The sequence below is a fragment of the Lichenostomus cassidix genome, chromosome 1Ab, assembly GCF_008360975.1.
Source record: "Lichenostomus cassidix isolate B80296 chromosome 1Ab, HeHo_3.0, whole genome shotgun sequence".
Taxonomy (NCBI): Eukaryota; Metazoa; Chordata; class Aves; order Passeriformes; family Meliphagidae; genus Lichenostomus; species Lichenostomus cassidix.
Genome location: NC_139481.1, coordinates 2,546,611 through 2,568,543, shown reverse-complemented (window position 1 = coordinate 2,568,543; position 21,933 = coordinate 2,546,611). Strand labels below are relative to the sequence as shown.

The following is a 21,933-nucleotide window of genomic DNA, read 5'->3' as shown; positions in this document are numbered from 1 at the left end:
GAGCATAAAATTGCCATTTTCTTTCTTTATTTTTGTAGGTACCTCCCCGTGCTCAGGGGAGGGAAGCTGCCTACATATATTACTTCTTATTAATTACGTTTATTCAGATACCATGGACATCAAAGCAGCAGATCTGTTGGTGCTTGAAAGCATTTAGAAACATTCATCTCTCTGCAAAATGAGTCCTTGCTGCTGTTAATGATGATGCAGTACATCTGAATTAAAGCAGGCAGGAAGCCTGCCAGCTCTGTGTCCAAGTGCAGTGCCTGTGATCTCTTGCACTGAGGTACTGATAAATGGAGGCAAACTTTAGCTTTAAATAACTTATTACCTCAATGGAATAGGCTTTTTGTTGCCTGTCCTGGCTGGAAGGGTATGGCTTCACCAGTGCCTCCAGATGACAGGGAAACTGCCAGGAGTATCACTTGCAGTGATCAAAACCAGATAGAACATCTGCTTTTTGTGCTAGTCACCTTGAGGTTTAGGTAGGAATTTTTAAGGTTGTTACTATTATTTTTATTAAAAATAAAATGAGGCAGACAGCAGAGTGTGAGTCAGCAGTTGAGGATGTGGTCACTGGGAATGAATTGGTAGAAACCGATGCAAATGTTCCAGGATTAAAGGTATTTTTTGAAACAAAAATAATGCCTAATGTTACAGTTCACTATCAAAGTAGCAAATTATTTTTACCTTAGAAGCAGGAATAAAAGTCAAAACATAGCTTGTATAAAAAATACCTGACTCTGTGTTCCTCTCACAACCTGCTGGTTTTTCCAAGCACTGCAAATACTGAAGTTCAAGCAAGGCAAATCTCACACCAGTAAATGTACAAAACAGCCTGTGGACCTGCTCTTTCCTGAGGCTGCTGAGTGAAACCATTTAGCAAGGTTACAAAAGGGCTGGCTAGTATGTGGGCGTTAATAGCATTTGCAGCTATGTAAGCAGCAGTAACAACAGCAGAGTAATCAAATCTCATCTTTCAGAAGGGAAGTTGATCACCTGAGTGGGTTTGGGATTTCCCCTTGAACCATTGCCAGGTATCTTCACACGCTGATTGAAGCACAGAGTGCTGTCTGGGGCCAGGGGCATGGCAGTGGCTGCATGGATCTGATCTCTGAGCACACAGAGCACCTCTGGTCACACTGCTGCCCCGAGGCCTGATAGCTCCCTGGGTACTGCTGTCTCTTATCTCTGCTTGTGGCTTTCTGCTTTTTCCTTTTTTTTTGGTTTTTTTTTTTCCCCTCTTGAACTGGGTTTCAAGTGCATTGCTCTGGCAGAGTCACAACTGTTGGGTGAGATCTCTCCATCTCCACTTGCAGCTTCCTTCGCTGACTTTTAACCCAAAAGCAGTAAAAAGCATGGCTGAGAAAAGGCAGAGATGGCCCTCAGTCCTGACCAGGACCTCAGCAAGAATCATCTCCGGCTTATTTTCTCTTGGTATGACTTTTCTGTCTCCTAATGGTTGATTCACTGGATCTGTGGGCTCCAGACTGGCTGCCTCTGGTGGGGGTTTCTGCTGTAGGATGCAGTGTCTGTCTCAACCTTTTCCTCAGCTTCTTTGCCTTTTCTTTGTGTTCACTTGCTTCTATTTCCAGTAGGAAGCTCGAGTTCTGAGGGCTTCCCATCTTGAATCCAGAGGGGCAGCTGAGGACTGGCTCTGCTGGGTATCCTCAGCAGGCATCTGCCAGCCACTCTGATGGGAGCAGGGAGAAAAAAGACCACTTTTCTCTGACACCATCATGTTCTAGGCAGTGGCTGACCTTCTGAGACTGGAACCTTGGACCATTGGGGTGCAAAAGTAGAAAGATGGACCTCTGCTTGTAGAGAGGAGATTGGACTGATGCCAGGCAGGGGGGAGTATGTGGCAGCAAGGCTGGCTGCTCTTCTGGCTAGCTGTGCCTGCATCAGTGTTGCCTTCCTTGGAGGTGTTTGAGGTGAGAAAATAGCCTTGGAAAACAGCTGGTGTGTTTCGGGAAGTGTTGGGAAATGCTTCGGGAAGTGATGCCCAGAAGAGAGAAATGTAGGGAGGTGGCTGGTGCATCTCTGACAGGTAGTGGCAGCAACACTGGCCCAACATCTCCCCTGGCTTTGAGACAGGCTCTTCCCAAGCCTTTGATTTCTGCCTTCATGGTTTTTTTGCCTTTTCACATCCTAGCCAAAACCAGTTTTGTAGAGGGACTGGAGCAAAACCATCAAAGCTAATAGTTCTGGCATTCCTTCTTAGTACCACTGAAGTGTTTGCTGAGGTATTTTAGTTCTTGACTCCTGCTTTTTTCCAGGCGTAGTCTTGTTGACTTTAAGTAGCCATCCAGAGAGTGCTGGAGCCAGTGAGCAGTGCTGATGGAGAGCTTCAGGACAGGCTGAGCCTGTGGGAGATCACCTCGCTCAGGTGCTCTTGAGACAGGACAGTGGATGTGGCCTCAGGGCTCCCCTCTCCAGCTGTCACACAGGAATGGATACCTGCAAGGCCATGTCTGGAATCCTGTGACATGTGCTGGGGGGAAAACCTTGGGAAGCAGTCAGCCTGGGGAAGTGTTCTGACTGCAGGAAGCTGGAGGAGATCTGTCTGTTCTGTAGTTTCCTCCCTTTAGTGAGGAAAGCATGGGCAAAACCAGGTCCTTCTCCAAGGGTGTCCTGTGGAGACCCCCAGAGAAAAGCCAGTCTTTTCAGAAGGAACTGGAGTGCCAAGAACTTTCTCTAAGGGGAGTGTTGATCCTATTATATTCTGAAAATAATTTCCTACCACGCTGGGGAATTGGCTTGCCAAAGCGCAAATTACCCAGCAAGGAAATCACTGCCTCCAGATTAATCCGTAGCTCCTTTGTCTGTTCTGTGCTTGGCTGATGTGTTAGGTAAATATTTGCTCAACACAGAGAATTGCCTCCCTTTCTTCTCTTTTCCAAGGGTCAAAGAAATGTCAGCCATTGGCACTTCTGTGCAGCCAGGCTTCTGTGTTTGCTGGAAGGCAGGCTCTGTGCCAGCCGTGGAGCAGCCAGAGTGGCTGGCTGTGCTGGCCAGCACCCCTTCCCAGAAGAGGCAGGTTACTGCTGCTTCATCCTGAGCTCATTCCACAGGGCATTGAAGTGCTGAGTATAGCAATGAAGCCAAATAACCTCTCCCCTCTGAACAAAAGAAAAGGCCTGCTTCTCTTGGTGTCATCCCTCAGTGACTCTCCAGGGGTAAACTGACTTTTGTTGCCATTTTTTTGCCCTGATTTGTGTGATTCTTCTCTAGCTAGCTGGGCTTCAGTGATCCTTGTGGGTCCCTTCCAACTCAGGATGTTTTATGATTCTATGATTCTGGCTCTGTTCTCTGGAAAAAAAGCTTGCTGTCCTCTCCCACTAGTATAAGGAGGCCTCAAAGTAGCAAGTGCTGAGTTTCACGTGAACTACAAAGCCTGTTTCAGCCCCATCCAAGTGGAGCTATGTGTCCAACTGCAGGACACTCACAAACAGTAGTTTCTGTCTCATTGCTCTGAACAAGGGGGAAACTCACCAGTTACACATAAAATGATGTAAAGACGAAGGAATTTCTCCTTTTTTTTCCCATGACAGTCAGCTCCTGAAGCACAAGATGTGCTTAGCTGTATTAATCAGTAGATTACTCACCCAGTGTCTGAAAAATCTGCAGAAGGTAAATACTGACCTTAATATTTTTAGTCATGAACTTAAACACATAACTTCGAATCAGAATCTGGGGGTGGGAAGATCTAGGTCAGAAATTTGTGCCTGTTCAGCATCTAACAGGTCCTGAATGAAACCCACACATGGAAGCCACCACCCACATCAGGAGAGCAGGACACCCTAGTTGCCTCAGAGCCGTGTCTCTCACTTGAATCTCTGACTGCTTTCGTGGTTTTCATGTTTCTTGCACTTTCTTTTCGTTAATTGTCCCCTTTGATCAGCACACCATAGGAGACAGCTTCAACATCTTCACTTTCTGCTCGCTCTGCCAGCCCCTGTGGGACCCAGATTCAGAATAAGTAGAGACAGTTTTCAACCCTACTTGTAGTTACAATAACTTACAAGAGCTTAGTGTAGCCAGGGAAGGAGATCTGGCAAAGGGCTGTTTGTGAATTCTAGTTCCTGGGATGGTTTGGGGTTTGCCCTGGCCTCTGTGTAGCCCAGAGATGTCTGGGGGATGATCTAAGCCATGTGGCTTGCAAAGCCCCCTCCAAATCAAATGGATGGAGCATGTTCCTACCCAGGGCACAGTGAGTGTCCTGTGCTGCTGGATTGGGTGGGTTGGGTGAAGATGGGTGTGCTGGCTATGAAAGAGCAAATGTTTCCCCAGCAGTGGGCTGTTCTTTCCCCTCAGAGCACATTCCTGCCACCTGTGGCTGTAGGAATAGTGTAGAAGGCTCAGACCATTAATCTAAACACTTAGACTTGTAGCTTTCAGGATGGTTCCATTTATATACGAAGGCAGCCAACTTCTTTGGACTTCCTAGAGCTTTGGGGGTGACTTTTATTTTAAATAAAATGGGGAGAGAGCCTGGCTCTGCTCCCTGGTGTGTGGGTATTGAGCTGGTCAGCCACCAGCCTGGGGGAAGGCAGGGCTGATGGAGATTTTGGCACTTGCCCCTCGTGCTGGAGCTGTCGTGCAGCGTGGGCACAGCACTGAGCTGCTGGCAGGCTGGTTAGTTGCTGACTAAGTGCCAAAATGTTTATCAGATCTGGAAACCACATAGTGTGAGCCACTGTAGCACTGCTGGGAGGTCTGAGCTCTGCTCACCAGCGCTGTCTCATTAGTGAGAGGGGCAGCAGGCACAGGGAGCTACAGGGTTGTGCTGCAGCTGCTCATCCTTGTCCCTCCTAAGCCCAGGAGGTCACTGAAGTTTTGGAAGGAAGTCAGAATTGATCCTGACTTGTGGATCAAGCAGAATGAGAGGGGAAGGGAGTTTCAAATGAAGTTGCTTTGAACCTGGAAGGGGACTTCACTTGAATAGTACTTGAACATACTACTTGAATAGTAATGTTCTTGACTGCATCACTGCCAATATTGTAGGCATTCCAGATGAGTGTCTGTAATTTCATTCAAGAAAAGAAAAATCGAAGCTTTTATTGTGAAAATAGGTGCATAAAGGAATAAGACGCTTTTGATGGTTAAATAAATTAATAGTCTAGTTATTGTCATATTTTTCTTTGGTACTGCTAGTTGATAAAGTTTGATGTTCTTTGGTTTGACCCCTGGGATTATCTGAGTAGTCTAAAAAGAAGTTCTCAGACCTGTGGTGATTAATGAAATCTCTGACATATATTTTAGAACTATGATGAATCTTTAATTTAAGTATTAAATTAATAAGAAGGAGGGGAGAGCTTTCAAGGAAGATAAAGGCAATTTCTTCCTCTGTGTCAGTCTCCCAACTCCAAATAACATAAAAAACTCCAGGTCTCTGCTGGACCATTCCAGACTGTTAGAGGTCTCTCAGCCTTGTAAAGACCAGTTTATTCTGGTGACTGCTACAATTTTTTTTTTCAGCCTGTTCCCTGACACCTCTTTCTGTTTCCTCTGTACAGGATACGAAAGCTGGAGGGAGCTTGCTAAGGTTCTGTCAGACATCAGTGTCCCAGGTGGGGACCCAAGCCTTCAGCTTGACTATCCACAGCAGCTGGGACACCAGGTGAGGAGGCTTGGGGTGCCTTCTGAACGTTCAGAAGGGCAGCCCTTCCTTTCTGATGCTGGCCCCGAGAGACAGCTCTCTGCTCACACAGGAAAGAGAGTTTGCCACAGGGCAAAACCTGAGCTGACTCACCGCAACGTGAACAGTGGAGTCATTGCACGTAGTCAATTAAGTTATTTTAGATGTACTAAGCCGCAGCGGTGGGGTGAAGCTGGCTGGGTTTGTGGCACAGGAAGGCAAGATAGAAACAGAAGTGAAAGGTCAGGAGAGAGTTTGTTGCTCTCCACTGGAGCACATCTCAGTACTGTTGACTGAAGGCAGTGCTGGAAGAACTATTGCTTGGACATTTTTGAAACGTGGGTGGGGGAAAAGAAAAAAAAAACCCAGAGAATGACCTAAGTTTTAACTCTGTGCTAGGAAGCAGTTATGAAATACTGTCATCCTTTTCCCTCAGTAGTTCATCATGAAAATGTGCTGTCAAAAAAGCCAGGGAGCATTCTCACCCTGTTATGTCCATGATAACTGGCCTGTTCTTTGGAAAGGGAGCTTGAGAACTTGTTTTATTTTCTCATATGTTCTTGTGACCACGTTTGAGCCTCTTGTAGAGCTTGTATAGAACTCCCTTGTACATGTCAGTGCCATATCATTTATCAGGTTGTTTTGACTTTCCTCTACTTGTATTTCAGATCCAAGGGCTGCAGAGAGGTGAGAGGAATAAATCAAATTATGCAGCAGTGAACAGCCATGTCCCATGGATGCCAGAGGTGGGTGCCTTTCTCTGTCGTTTTTTGTGAGTGGGGTTATAGCTAGAGACCTGTACAGCAAAAATGAGAGGCAGGGACCTCTGCCTGGTAATTAATTCACTTAACTAGAAGTCCATTCCCTATCACCTTCTCCCTGCTTAATGACTTACAGACCTGAGTAATCATCTGGAAGGACTGGAGTGTCCAGATTCCAGATAATTTGGTGTGTCCACCAGTCATTAAGGCACCAAGCACCCACCCACAATGCCCTGAGAGCAGGCAGCCCACCACCTTCCTGAAAAGTGAAGTTTATTCAGGCCTGGGGTGAGGGCCAAGCATTCAACAAGCCAATCCATGGCTGTGGCACACAGTAGTGTCACACTCTGGTCTTGTTCTGGCTATTGCCATCCAACCCTTGTGTGTCATACCTGGAGATTTCCCTACTTCAGTGGCACTTCCATGACCAGAGACCCTCTCTGGTGACCCTTGCAGAATGGGGTAAACACTCCCTTTGTTTCCTTCATGGCTCATTATTCTTTCCTCCCCTGTTCCCTTATCTCATCATTCCCCTTCAGATAAGGGAGCAATGCAGCCTGCTTCTAATGAGAGGGACACCAGCCAGGGGGCATTTAGTTAATGGAGCCAGCTCACTAAATTCCTCCAGGTGATTAGAGACCTGTACAAATTAAAGGGCCTCTGTGGCTCCCCTGGGGAGGGAAGCAGGCTGCTGGTCATGCACTCAGGACTGCAGATCTCAGTGATGGAGGGAGAGTGTATCCATCCAGCCATAGCAAGGAGCAGTTCAGGTCCCTGCAGCATGAGCTACAGCTTTCCTGAAGCAGCCAGCAGCAGTCACCCTCCAGTGCCCAGAACCACACCAGACCATAGATCTGTTCTGCGTCTGAGCATCAGCTCTGGTGTGCTGGTCCCAGCTGGAGCCTGGGGTCTTCCTGCAGCTGCAGTGCTGTTCAGGCAGGGCCACCTAACAGATGAGCAGCTACTGGCCAAGAGCCAGCAGGATGTCAGGAGCAAACCAGGGAGGACACTGAGCATTTGCTGCTCCCTTCTCCCACAGCACTGGGCAATACAGGCTCTGCATGGCATCCCCCAGCTTCCCTGAGGCTTTGCCCTGTGTGTCTGATCCTCTCCCTAGAGATTTCTCAAAAGCATGTGAATCTTGAAAGTGGCCAGCTGTGGTGTGCAATGAACCTTTACGGGGTTAGAGGTGCAGGTGCTGAGGTGCACGCTGTGGCCTGGACACTTTTCTCTTTGGCTTTATAAGGCAACATTTCCTGCCCTTGCTGCAGCACGGTCTGTACCCAGAGGGTCAGCAGAGTTCCCCTGACTGCAAACAGAGGCCAGTGGTTCACCAGCAGCAGCTGCAGGAGGTGGAGAGGAATCCATGGACACAGCTCTGTATGGGGCTCCTTGCTGTCCTCTTATCCACCAACTGAAATTTCTCCCAGCCTGGGGATTAAGTTTTTCTGTGACTCTGCCCAAATTAATTACCCAGGGTCTGTAATCCCATTGTGCCCTTCCCACAGCATCTCTAATAACTTAATTGCAGCCTAATTCCTGGGGGGAGGGACTCCAGGTTACCTCACACAGTCAGGTATTGACTCAGTTTTCAGTCCCAAAACCTGTATACCTCACACAGCTTTGTTTGAATAGAGAGGCATATTCCTGACAAGCATAAATAATTAACAGGGTTGCAGGGTGAGCTGGCAGCCAGTATTGCCAAAAAAGGACAGGTTTCAATTTTCTTCTCTCAGTTTCAGGATATGAGATAGGCAGCTTAAGTCTTCAGCCTTGAATAATGTGGTGGGAAAGTGTGCTCGTTGGAAAACCCTAACTGAAGTTTTGCTGTGGCATCTGGGGGAAGGCAGGGGTCAGCCTTGCTCCTGATTCCTCAAGGAGCCTGTACACATGATGATCCCCATCCTTTCTGTCACTTCCAGGCACCAGAGCAAAGTTTTCCAGCTCCCAACATTACCCACTGCCTCCTCAGGCTGGAGTGCTGTCCTGCTACCAAACCTGCCCTAAGAGGAAGCATCCTCTCCTGAGAGGACTGAAAGACAAAGCTATTGCTGCTGGCTCTGTCCCTGCTGCTGTCTCTTCCTTGTCTCCCCGTGCCCATCCAGACAGGGGGCTGTGCTGCTAACTTGCTTTGATGGATTCCCACAAGTGCCCAGCACAGCAGAGCGTGTAGCCAAGCCCAGCTGCTGGCTGCTGAATGTCACCCAGTCAGGGGAGCTGGGCCAGGCAGGAGGAGGGGCTGCAGCCACTCTGAGGAGACAGAAGAGTCTTATAAACTCAGGAGTTTCTAGTTGGCAGCACAATGTCGCCTTTCTTCCCTGGCTCAGGCCCTCTCTGTGCCCTGTTTATCATTCCCTGGGCTGCGTGCAGCTACGCAGCTGATTTGCTTCTGTGATGGCAAAGCTGCCTGGGATTAAATTAGGAAAGCCTTCTCTTCTCCATCCTGCTCCAGTTACAGGGCAGGAGGTCGTGTCTCTGCTGCTGCAATCCTCTCAGCTTTGCTGCTTGCCCTGATCTTTCTTCCCTGGCCTCCTTGCTCAGCAGGAGCTCCTGGGTGTGAGGTGCCATCCCACAGATAATTTTGACATGACAGGGTTTGGGCTAGGAAGAGGTCTGGGCTCTCTGTGTTCCTGATCCTCCTCTGTGGTCTGTTTTTGTAGCAGGAGCTGATAATCTAACATTTCTTACTAGAAGGAAGTGGAAATATCAGTCTTTTACTGCAAAGCCAGGTCTGCAGGCAGTTTTGAGGAGCCCTCTAAATGGGAAGGCACAGATCAAATAAAACCAGCTCTCGTTGAAAGCTCAGACTCGTAGCTTCTATTCTTGGTTCTGGCCAAATCAGTCTATCCAGAATTTTCACAGCAGATGTTAAGGTGAGAAGGGGAACTTGTTGCTAGCTAGGTCCTAAATTTCCAGCTCTTTACCAAACAGGACCAGGTAGCTCCAATCTGGGAAGTCAAACATAGTAACCATGTTTTAGAATCATGTCTTAAAAACCATATTTCAGAAAATCCATTGATGTTTGTGTGCTTGAATTGGGAATGGTGGTGATCTTTATCCATAACTGCAATCTGCAAAAGCTCCAAGCAGGAGATTTTTCCGGCATGTTCTGTGAGAGGATACTCATATAGCAAAGAGAGGAATTCCTCAGCTGCCTGTAATGGGCAGCCATGAATTGAGTTGGGGGACAGAGGTGATAGAGTTTCAAAACAGCTGTTACACTGATGGCTCGTGGGAGCCTAAAATTAAAGCCTAGCTCAGTTTTCAGTCCCAAAGCAGCACTTTGGGCAGCCAGCACTTATCTGTCAATAATGTTCTTTTATTCCATTTAAGAGGAAGCAGAAACTAAGTTAAGCTGCTGTAACTCAGGAGAAAGTATGTTGATTTAGAAAAGATTCAAAAATTGCTTTGCAAGAAATACTTAATATTTACCACTTAATAGTAGCTGTGATGCAGGAAAGCAAAGTGATCTCGTTAACTCTCAGGAGGCTTTGTAAAGATTTTGGAGGCAGGAGTGTTGGACCAGATAACTCAGGAACCATTTCTTTAATTACTGATGGTGCATCTTGGTACAGTGGTATCTGCCTTATTTTTCAGTAGGCTGCCCTCTCCCTAATACTGCCAAACTGCAGTAAAGTGTTGTATTGCAATGGGACTGCAAGTTTTTGTCTACAGATGTTTCAGCAAGTTTAGCCAGTCTTTTGGAATTTCTCTCATAAATATCTGGTTTTGCACTTGGGCTATCCCATGTCAAAGCCAGCCCATCTTCATTGCAGTCCCGAGCTTTGGGAGCATCCTCTGGATCTGTCTTTGGCAGGAGTGGACTGCAGTGCCAGCCTGTCCACAGTGTGGGAGTGTTGTGCTACATTTGATGGAGCTCTGAGCCTGCTGGCTGCAGTGTGCAAGCAATTCTCCTGCAAGAAAAAGCAGCATCACTTGTGGGTAGCAGCAGACTTCCATAGGACTCTTTCTGGCAGCGACTCGCTGTGGGAGCCCAGCCTGTTCCTCTCACTTCATGTTCCACAAGAAACAGCAGTTGTCATTATTTGATTTGGCTGAGAAAAGCAGTGTAAGACCACGGGGTGGGACCCTGGATTTGGCCAAGGGGCATGGGACTGCACAGCAATTAAATTGCAATGTTTGTCACGCTTGCAGTGATTTATTTGTATCGCAAGTTCCTGCAGAGTCCCGCGTTTCTCTTGGCTGCATCCTGAGCCCTGTCTGTCTGCACTCTGATGTGCATTGCTCTGAGAAATTACATCCCCTTTGTCTCGCTGCTTTTCCTCTTGTGTGGTGGGCAGGATCCAGGCTGAGGGATGTCAGCACAGGAGGGGAGAGGAGGAGATGTTAGTGGGGGGCATCATGGATTTGCAGACATCGATCAAGCCCTGGCAGTGAGGACACCAGTGAGAGAGGTCTGATGAGAGATCATTCCAGAACAGCAGTGGTGAATGTGCTTTGCCTGGCACACTGAAATGGCTTTCACGTGCACAACTAAAGTCCCCAGCTCGCAGTGGGCATTACTGGTGTGGAGCCAAATCTGCTTCATGGCCTTCCTTCAAGTCACAGCTTACTTCAAAACACACCCCCAACTCACCATCCTGGGAAAAATAACTCCGTGAAGAAATTCCTCTGCCAGGAGTGCACTGAGAGGTTAGACCCTCCTCCACTGTGCTGCTTCAGGCCTGCCAGAATCTCCCCAGCGAAAACTAAGAATTTGCTGCCATCTGTAGACATTTGGGTGCTGTTCAGGCTGTTTCCCCAGCCCTGCTCACACAGCCCTTATATAGGCAAGACAGCCACAGCAAAACCTCCCTGGTCCCAGGGCAACCTATTCCTTTCTTCAGCATTTTGCCATCTAAGGTAGCTTGTACTGTGTCCAGCTTATTTATTCTTCACTGTTGGATGCCAGTCCTGCCAGGAGGGTTTCAGCATCCTGCTCCACTGGTCGCAGGCAGAAAGCTTGGACTTTGTTTTGGGGCAGACAGTGATTCCCTTCTGAACGGCTCTGACAAAAATAACATCTGTCATTTGAGGGGTATGTTGATGAAGTCCTACAGTGGCCAGAAAGCTTTCCCCAGCACAGCTGTGCTCCAGGTCTCAGTAGGACAATGACAACCTCTCCTGACAGGGCTGGCTGTGTAGCAGGATGCTGTGCTCACGCTGCACACCCTCCTGTGCTGTCTGGGATGGAATCCCTTCTTCCCTCGGTGTTTCTGTGTCTCTGCGGACGTGTGGAGCCCATGCTGCCTGCTGACCTGCCTGTGCTGCTGCTCCCCACCCTGATGGGTCTCCATCTCCTTGTCCCTGCTGTCCTCTATGAGCTTTTCTTCTAAGACTTTGAGAGGGTGATCTGCCATCTCCCTGCATAGGGTGTCCCCTTTTCCTCAGGTCAGGAAAACAGCCCTGAGATGCTGAGGGAGTCCAAAACACCTTGGAGAATCATTACATCATGGGGAGCTGTTGCCACCCTGCTGTGTGTTCCACTCTGTGGCCCTCTGGTTAAACTCCTCCTTGCTGGAGTGAGCCCCAGCCATGTACCTGAGATGTCCCAAGCATTAGCACAGTTCCTGCTGCCATTCAGGGACCAACCCCACAGCCTCAGCAGATGAGAAGCAGGGCTCTGGACCCATGTCTCCTGCAGACCAGCCCATCAGAGGACTCTTCCTTCACTCTCCCAAGCTCTCCAGTACCAGGGCCATGTCCAAGGCTGTCAGAGCAGGGGAGGGACTCAGGACAAATGCAACAATTCATGGTGCTCCACTTCTGCCTTCTAGTTCCAGGGCCAGGCCAATCTGCATGTGTTTGAGGACTGGTGTGGCAGCTCCATTGAGCAGCTCAGGAGAAACCTCCACTTCCCCCTCTTCCCTCACGTGAGTAAGACCATGATATCCACTGCTCTGCACTTTGCAGCTCAGCTTGCCAGGTGGATTGCCCTTGCTCCCTTCACATCCTGTCCCTGTCTCCCTCTGTCCTGCTGTTTGTTAAAATCCACCACTTCCCTCTCAACCACCTCCTCTGTCCTCCTGCTGAGGGAGCAGGGAGCTTTCACAAGAGTTCAAGTTGGCAGCTCTTCTGCTAAAATTATTTTTACAAATTTTTTTCTGCTCCCACTTCAGACAAGAACTACACTGAAGAAGTTGGCTGTGTCCCCAAAATGGACCAACTACGGTCTCCGGATATTTGGCTACCTGCATCCTTTCACCGATGGTGAGGTTTCTGAGGCTGCTGTGCCTTTGCTTACGTCTCTTCCACCTTCCCCTCCCTCCCCTAGTGGTGCTGAGCCTCTAGTGCCTCACCCTGGCATCCCAACACCAGGTCCCTCATGTGGCTGGCGTGCGTGACTGGCAGTGGCCTTGGCGTGGCTGGAAACACATCTGCCTCCCTTGTAAGGTGGAAAGGAAAAGCACAGAAGGCAGATGGGAAGTGCTAGATAAATAACAATGCTGTTGTGAATGCACAGCCCCACAGTTTGCTGTGGGCACGAACAGTCCCTGAGCTTTTCCTCTCTCCCCCGCATGGCCAGGACTGTACATGACATCACTGATGTCCCTGCTGCTCCCCGGGTGCATGAATGCCATCTGACAGCAGCTGACATCTGGATCCCCCAGCTGCATGCCTCTGCCCCGAGCAGCCTGCTGGCACTCCCCCTCTGTCACGGGCCATGGCCTGCAGCTGCCATCCCCGTGACCCTGGACAAAGAGGGAGCCTCAAGCACCTCTGTCTCCCTCTGGGGCTCCATGTGCACAGTCCTCCATCCAAACACAGCATCTCACACAAAAATTTGGTCTGGAAGCAAAAGGGGTGCCAAGGGAGGCTTTGTATAGATTTCTTAGCTTTCCAGGTTAGATGTCAGGTGAAGCCAGTGCTGGAGGGATAGTGAACCTGCAGGAGGGATAGTGAACCAGTCACGTGTAAAGTTGGTTTTCAGTCACAGCAGAGTTAAGAGAATTCAGAAAGGTTCAAAGGGATGAAGGTGGTAATATCAAAAGGGAAGGTCTGGTCTCACCAGGAAAAAGGGCAAAGAGAGCATTTTAGGGCAGCAGGATCTGTTCTGTGCACAAGCCCTTACCCCAAAGCCATACTTACTCCCTCCATCTCTCGACAGGGGAGTTTCAGTTTGCCATTGCTGCGGATGACAATGCTGAGTTCTGGCTGAGTCCAGATGAAAAGCCCTCTGGTCTCCAGCTGCTGGCCAGTGTAGGCAAGGTACAGTGCATGCTGCACGGCTTCTCCCATCAAGGCTTTAATGTTTCTGTGGGAACAGAGACCTTCTTGACTTAGCACTTCCTTGGACTACCCAAGTTTCTTTCCCTGCCCAGCTACAGACAATATCAGCACAGATGCCAGATGGGTATGATGTGTGATACCTTAAGCCAGTTACATATTGGTAGTGCTATTGGGAGTCCCTTGTTCACAATTAAGGGACTTAAATCTGTCCACAGGTGATGGATTTCACAGATGACTTACCAGGAGGAATTGGAGGGAAGAGGGAGCTCAATTTTCCCTTTTTATCATTGTCAGTGCAGTAACAAAAAACTCATCTGAACTAGAGCCATCTTCTGTCTCTTCACAGACAGGGAAGGAGTGGACTGCACCAGGAGAATTTGGGAAATTTCACAGCCAGAAGTCAAACATGGTGAGGTGAGTGAGCAAAGTCCTTCGCTCCCAGCCACCTCTGCACATGGCCAGGAAATCACGAGGACAGGGAAAATGCACCCAGGCTTGTCCTGAAGAATTTAGCAATGCAGAGAAAGGGATTACTCTGGGGTATTGCCAAAGCTTTGCTGATTTACTGCAGGAATGCAACACTGAATTTTTCTTCCCTGGAGCAATCAGCCACCAGCACATCCAGACTCCTCTATATGAACTATATCCTGAGCTTCCTGCCTTGGAACTGGCCAGGTTTCCCAGAGGCCAAAACCCAGCAGGCAAGGCTGAAAGTGAGTTATTCAGAATTAACTGAGAAGGGTCTGGAGTGCTCCAGGTGCACAAGGAAAGCTACCTATCTCACTGTCAGGATCTGGATTTTCCTGGCAGCCTTAACCCTGCTTACCCTGAGAATTAGGTTGTTTCATGGGTGTGGTTGCTCTCCACTCATTGTCTGCTGACAAGCTAAGAAATGTTCCTCAATGCTCCTGGTGACAGACACGTTGTTCTTCACAGGTTGTCAGCGACAGGCAGGTACTATTTTGAGGTGCTGCACAAGCAGGATGACAGAGGAACAGACCATGTGGAAGTAGCAGTGAGTCTGTGGAAATGGTGGTGCTGTATGTGTGTCCCCATGGAGTTTGGGAATGATGTTTGGACCCAGAGCCCTTACCTTCTGTGTGGGATAGTCCTGGCCATGTGTCAGAACCCCTTTCCTCTGCTTGCTTGGGATAGATCTTCCTTCTCTGGTCTCTATTGCAGCTTTTTGGCCTTTCCTGGTTTGCATGCTCATTCCCAGCCTTTTGCTGCTGGGTAAATTCAGTCCCAGTAGGGAAACAGAAGAAACTGATGGCCCCATCTGGTGAAAAACATCTTGTGTGTTCCTTTTGTTCAGGCTTGGTTAACTCCTTAAGCACTTCATTTTAATGTGTTTCTCTGTTCCAGTGGAGGCTGAATGACCCAGAAGCGAAGTTCAAAATCATCGACTCCCAATATCTCTCCCTTTTTGCTAGTAAGTATCTTCATCACAAGTTTTACCCAAGCACCTCCCCATTCTTCCTAAATGTATCAGCATCCACACTGTTTGGCCATGAATCATAGTCTAGCCAGGCAAATACCAGGCATACACATCATTAGGAGAAAAAGGTGGAGACACTTCAGGAGAAAGACTTCTGGACAAGGGTGTGACTCATTATTAAACATGGGAGAATCGGAAGTAAGATTGGAAGATTATTTCAGGCAAGTCTAGAGGTAGTGAGGAAGGGCAGAGTCTGCAAAGGTGAGAAGCATTCTAGATTGAGAGTAGCACAGGATGGAGTTGGCTTGCCGAGGGCCAGGGGGAATATGAGTCCCATAAAGTGAGAGCTGTGGGGTTGCACTGCCAGCTGGACACGACCAGGGAGAAAGGGCTGCTCTAGCCCTTCCAGGAGATTTCCCTCTGGGTCCTGAACACAGCAGGATACACTGGCAATGCTGGGGGATGCTGCTTTCTTCTGTACCAGCCTCAGGTCTCTTCGATTGCTGCAAACACATCAGTCCAGTCCCTCCTGTTTTGTAAACCCTTCTTAGCACATCAAGTGATGCCTTTATCAGTTAAGAAGCTCCTTAGTCCTGTTTACCCTTACCTGGCTTTGTCAGCATCATTTTCCTCTGCCAGCATTCCCCCTTGCCATATCTACTGCTGTTGCCTTCCAATATTTCTGGACTCTTCTCCCTGCCAGCCCTTTTGTGCATGGAAGACTCTGTTATGTAATCAAGACATCTGTTTGCTGTGTCTTGGATTGCAACCTGCTGCTGTATTTTGTGAAACCTGCCATTTGGCCAGGACTGGTCTTTCCATTAGGTCATCCATCTTCATCCTTTTTCCTTCTGCTCTTTTCTTCTTATTAATTCCCTGTAGAATAGGGATCTTCTGGGATATCAGTCTTCTTCATGATTAGGTACAGTGCTGCAGTCTCATTTTTATCTGTCACCTTCTGCCCATAGTTTTTCCCTCTTTCATATTAACCTTTGGCTCTATCCCATGACATCCCATTCTTTCTGTGTCCCCATATAGTTCAATAGTTCAGTACCCAAAACTTGGACACCAGTGCCTTTGGCAGGATATTGCTTTTCCCTCATGGATATTTATTCAGTTCCCCTCATTTTAGAGTAAGATCCATGGAGACATGAAGTTGTGTGACAGCAGCATCCAAGGAAAAATGTAACTGATATTCAGTCTTGAGTCTGAGCTTCTTGTTGCTCCTGGCTTACTGTGGGGCATCATTCCCCTTGTGGAGTAACATTCTCCTCAGTCACTGAAGGTCTTTCCCCAAGGTCCTCATCCTTTTCCAGCTCAGGAAAAAGCTCCACTCCTCATGTTTCTCCTCCCATTCATCTTTCTTTACCTCCTTTTAAAGGAAACTTAATACCAATAATATAGAGGTGTCCAGTAGTTCCTGCCAGCATGGGGCCTATTCAGCATACCAGTGCTGGTGTGTCCAAGGCAGGAGGTCATTTTCCTCCATTACTCATCACTGTGTGTTTGCTTTCAGTGATATCCATGTTCCAACCCCACAGCTTCTCCATCTCCAGCTTTCTGGGTCAAAGCCTTTTCTTTGCCTGTGACAGACACAGCATTAGCACAGTGGATGCAATGCCATTTGGAAAGGGCTGGCATTGGGGAGAGGTGCTTTTTGGGATGAGGGACAAATGAGCCCTTCCCTCCCCCTTGTGTTGTCTCTCTGGTTTCTAGATGAGACGCTGTTAAAGATGGATGAGGTTGGGCACATCCCGCAGACGCTGGCCAGTGGCAGGAGCCGACCTGCTGACAGCACAGGCAGCAGGGCACACCCAGCTGACATGTTGAAGCCTGACCCCCGGGACACTCTTTATGAAGGTAAGGCTTGCAAAGGAGCTGGGGAGGTAACTGCAGCCTGTGCAGGAGCACAGATGGGAAAAATTGTCCTCCTACACTGCAGTTATCCTCCTACACTGCATGGCCTTCCATGCTTTTTTATCACTGGTGCAGAAGACAGGGGCAGCTACAGTATCAGTCACTGTAGGAGACAAAGCACAGACTAAAGCCACTTCCTCTTTCTTGGTATCCAGCTCACACAACATCCCCAAGCATACTTTTGTGTAAGTGCCTTAAAGGAATATAAAGGGATGAGCTGTGCAAGAAGGTTTGTTTAATCTGTTTCGTAATATTTCACATGGATTAATAGAACCCAGGCTCAGACGTAGCTAAACTGGTGCATGGTTTACAGCAGGGCTCCTCGTGCAACTCTTGCCTGTGTTCCTTCTTCCCAGTGCCTCTGCTCAGCAAGTCTCGTGTGCGCCGAGCTCTGCCAGACTGCCCATACAAGCCCAGCTACCTGGTGAATGGATTTCCTCTGCAGCGCTACCAGGGACTGCAGTTTGTAAGTGTGATTTCTTAAGCAGGTGTTTGCCCAGGGATGCACAAGGGGGAAGGAGAGAGATCGCGTTAGCCATGGAGCCTGAGCTTGCCCTCACATGGAGTCTCACAATGGCTGAGGATTTCATTCTCCGTGGGATGGACTGGAGTTATGTGTGGATTACTGAAGCCCTGGGCATCTCTTCAGGAGGACTTGGCCACCTCTCTCCATCTTAGTTCTCACTCTGCTATAAGACTTGGGGTGGACAGATGCTGAGAGAGAAAAAGGCACATCCATACACATATCCTAGCATGCTTCCTTCTGTTTTCCAGTCTCACAGCCTGCTACTGGAGAGGCAAAAGTTAGTGAGCAGCTCCTGCTCCCTCTAGAAAGGGCTGGTTACCCTGCAGCTGCGTCTGGGTCACCTTGTGACTGATGTATGGCATTTATGAGGGTTTTACTTTGTCTTTCTCCCTTCTTCATAGGTTCATTTATCCTTTGTTTACCCAAATGATTACAGCCGCCTGAGCCACATGGAGAAAGACAACAAATGCTTCTACCAGGAAAACCCTTATTATTTGGAAAGGTAGGATGCTGTAAATGTGAGTTTGCTAGCAGGGTGGGGAGGAGTTTGAAGGCTGGAATGGCTGTGGAATTTCATGTTCACTTCTGTAGGACTCTCTTAATTCTCAAAGATCCCCTAAGCCTTGCAAAACATTAAAGCATTTATAGTTTCTTTTGATAACTTAAGTGAAAATATGTTTAGGTCTCATGGGGAAATTAGCAGTGCTTTTCTTGCACTGTTAACCCAGTAGCTGAGTCAGAACATATTTGTTCTCCTACATCAGGCTGTATATTCCCAGCAATCTTTGCCTGACAGTGTCTGAAGCCTCCTGATAGCTGTCACTGTGAAAGCCAAAGCATGCTCACCAGCAGGGCTCTCTGGGGAAAGAAATGCATGTCACTCATCTTCACTGGTGCCCTGATCCCAGTGGTGGCCCCACAAGGGAACTGCTGCTTGCATGCTCCCTCCCTGCAACAGTCAGACTCCTTGTGCAAGGACTCCCATCCATTCAGAAGGACCTTTTTGCAGGATAAGGAAGGTCGCTTTCCCAGTGAGATAACGGATAACAGCCTCCCTGTGCTCAAGACCTTCTTCCTCCTCCCAGGAAAGGGCAAAGTCATTTTCATCAAACTTGTGTTTTGCTCTTCCCTCTGCAGATTTGGATTTTACAAGTATATGAAAATGGATCGGTCAGAGAAGAACCTGGACTCTGGAGAAAAGACAGAGCAGCCAGGTAGGGACCCTAATGTCAGAACCCAGAGGGTCCTTTTATCTGTCACTTATGTGTGGTCATGCAGCACCAGCTGAAAGAAGCTGTTGACTTTCCCTACCAAGGAAGTCACAGCCTTTCCTACCAGATTTCTGTGTCTGGGAGGAGACTTTTACTGCCACTTTTACTTCTCTTGAGGCAGATTGGGAGGTCACCAAACAGTGGGCTGCAGTAGACAACATGGCAGCTAACTCTCAGACCCACAGCTTAGCTGAGGTGCAATTCTTGCAAAAACATGGGCAGGAGCAGCACAGCCAGAGGTGTGCAGTGTGGCAGCTTGTGCTCACAACAGAGAGGAGCAAGAAATAGCTGCCTGGTGGGTGCCTGGGTCAGGGCAGGGAAGGCAGCAGGAAGATGCCAGAGGTGTAACTTCAGTTCGTCCTGCAGGCTCCCAGGAGGGGAACATGGATGAGCTGCAATATGAGGAGCAGGACACGGAGAGCACGAGTGCCCCTGAGCGCCCTGGCACAGGGAGGGCAGAGCCAGCAGGCAATGCCCCCAGCAGTGTGCTGGGCAGTGATAATATTCATGATGATTATTCCCTCCACGAGCACCGCCGGCTCCTCTCGGTGAAGGCTGGCAATGCAGGAGAGGAGATATGGAGGAGAAGGACAAAAAGGTCTGGTATCAAATCAGCCATGCTGGCCTCTACCAACCAAAGCCTCAGCCTGACTGACCTGGAGGGAAACCCAGTAACAAACAGACCCCGTTTAAAAGCTGGCATCAAAGACAATTCCAGGAGCCCTCTGCAGCATGCCAGGGCCATCCAGGGGAGAGTGCCTGGCAGAAGGGCAAACCTTCCTTCTAGGACTGTGTCTCAGCAGTCTCTTGGCCACCCAAGGGACTCAGGGGTCACAATTCCCAAAGGGGTGGGACCTGGAGGAGACCTCAGCACCACTAAGGACAGGCTGCAGCCAGCAGGCACTGTGCCAGCTGGGAAAGGAGGCCCAGTTCCTGGCAAAGCTGGGAAGCACACAGTGAGCTCTGCCAGCCCCAGCCAGCAGCCTGGGCTGCCACAGTGGCTGAGCCAAGTGGAGTCCTACATTGCTGAGCAAAAAGCAGCCAAAAATGGGGATGTGGACAAAGGAGAGACGCAGGTGGCCTCTCCTGCGAAGGGCAAGTCTGGAGGAGCAGCAGAAGAGGAAGAGGAAGAAGTGGATGGGGAGCCAGAGGAGGAAGATGAGGAGGATTTTGATTACATGCCAGCGTTTGACCAGGCAGTCAACTGGGAGCAGACCTTCAGCATGAGCAACTTGGACTTCCACATGCTGCGCACTGACTGGATTGACCTGAAGTGCAACACCTCAGGAAATTTGCTGCTAAGAGAAAGGGAGGCCCTGGAAGTTACTCGTGTCTTCCTGAGGAAGCTCAACCAGAGGAGTAAAGGGTAAGGCACGGTGAGAAAACCAAAGGGCACTGTCCCAGAGCTGGTTTGCCATGCTGCACAGGGAATATCTGTCATGTGAATAACTGATGAGAATCAGAGGATAAACTGCATGTGGTAAATAAGATTTCAGGCAAGGAATTTGTGTAACACATTGGACTCTGAACACATCTCTTTTGCCTGAGGAATAGGACCAGCTTTTGCTGGTACTCTTTTTTTCACATGGTCTTGGTATGGTTCTTTTTCTTCTCACAATTTACCATCCCTTCTGGCAAACAGACATACTTCCTCTGCGTCTCCATAAGTGAAACAATCTAACTCCTGACCCTTCTGTTGGGCTGCCCTTAATTTTTATAATTTTCTTACCAGTCTTTTTTCATGCAGGTTTCAGTTGCAGTTAATCTTCCTATACATGAGTGACCAAAATCCTGGATGCTTTATGGAGTGGGTGTTACTAGTTTCTAATCCCTGCTGGAAGTAGGCCTAATGCTACATATTAAGATCACATTTGCTTTTTCAGGGTCACATCAGTCACAGTCAGGTGTAACTGAGCAGTACACACAAGCTTTTCTCAGGTTTTTTAACTGATGAGCATTTATTTTATGGCAGAAACTCTTGTTATTATATGAAAGGGCACGACCTGGCATCCAGTTTTGGCCGTTCTGAATCTACAGCTCATGCCAGTTTTTACTGTATGATTGCTCAGTCCTGCTCCATGTTCTTGTTTGATAAGCTGTCGTGAGGCAGGTTCAGCAGCCCAAACACACTCCTTGTGCCAAGATCATTGCAGGTGGTGTTGAATACACTCATTATTACCAGCCCCACACAATCATTCAGACACATTCGTTATTTTCCGTGTCACCTTCATTTCATTTCTCTCGCCAAATATTTTCCCTTGGCTTGAATCCCAGGTCTAATCCCACATGCTTGTGGATTTAGGAGAAACAGGTGCTAAACATTCCCATGGGATTTTGGAAGCAGTGCAAAGCAGGGGGAAGCCGGGGACAAAAAGGTTTATGCTGGTTTGACCAAAGGAGCCCAGCAGAGCTGGAGGTGGGAGCAGGGTTGGTGTGCAGGGGATGTGGCCATGCAGCTCTGTGTCCTGCAGGCGTTTCCAGCTGCAGCGCATCGTGAACGTGGAGAAGCGGCAGGACCGCATGCGGGGCAGCCGCTACCTGCTGGAGCTGGAGCTGCTGGAGCAGGGCGAGCGCCTCGTGCGCCTCTCCGAGTTCGTCTTCGCGCGGGGCTGGCAGGGCGTCGGTGGAGATGAGGAGGAGGAGAGGAGGATGAGGAGCCTGGCGTGGGGTCGCCGGCGGCACCTGATGGCTGCGGCCAACGAGCCAGAGCTGTGCTGGCCCCAGGGGTTTTCCTGGAACCACCGGGCTGTGGTTCACTTCGTGGTGCCAGGTAAGGGGGACCTGCCTCCCAGGGACATCAAGGGGTGGCACAGTGGGCAGTTCCTGTGAGGGCAGTGCTGGACAGTGGGACTGAGCCAGTCTCAGCCATCTTACTTGGGTCACTTCCAACTTCTGTTCTCTCGAAGTTAAATACCCTCAGTAATATGATAGGACCCCCATGGCTTGTAAGCTCAAAGAAAACCCCTGTCACATGGTGGGAAAGAACCCACACTTGACTCCTTTGCTCTTTGGACCAGGTTTTCAGCCTGGGCCTATTTCATCATCCCTGCAAGGTTGTCAGGGTTTAACAAGAGGCAAGAAGCCTTGCCTGTTGAGAAAAAACACCATCACTGAAATCAGTTTGCTTTGATCTCTCCCTGTTTGATTAC

At 48.9% G+C, this 21,933-nt stretch overlaps 1 protein-coding gene across 2 annotated transcripts in view; it reads left to right on the top strand.

Moving 5' to 3' along the window:
• Positions 1-21,933, top strand: part of B4GALNT3 (beta-1,4-N-acetyl-galactosaminyltransferase 3) — a 52,286-nt gene that overhangs the window by 23,655 nt on the left and 6,698 nt on the right. For both annotated transcript variants that reach the window (XM_085049407.1, XM_085049408.1), the window contains exons 2-15: positions 5,520-5,623; positions 6,310-6,387; positions 12,180-12,275; positions 12,522-12,612; positions 13,511-13,611; positions 13,979-14,046; positions 14,569-14,647; positions 14,998-15,064; positions 16,787-16,930; positions 17,344-17,453; positions 17,915-18,015; positions 18,651-18,727; positions 19,151-20,150; positions 21,256-21,554. In XM_085049407.1, the coding sequence (XP_084905533.1) occupies positions 5,520-5,623; positions 6,310-6,387; positions 12,180-12,275; positions 12,522-12,612; positions 13,511-13,611; positions 13,979-14,046; positions 14,569-14,647; positions 14,998-15,064; positions 16,787-16,930; positions 17,344-17,453; positions 17,915-18,015; positions 18,651-18,727; positions 19,151-20,150; positions 21,256-21,554 (2,415 nt within the window). The remainder of the gene's footprint in view (positions 1-5,519; positions 5,624-6,309; positions 6,388-12,179; positions 12,276-12,521; positions 12,613-13,510; positions 13,612-13,978; positions 14,047-14,568; positions 14,648-14,997; positions 15,065-16,786; positions 16,931-17,343; positions 17,454-17,914; positions 18,016-18,650; positions 18,728-19,150; positions 20,151-21,255; positions 21,555-21,933) is intronic.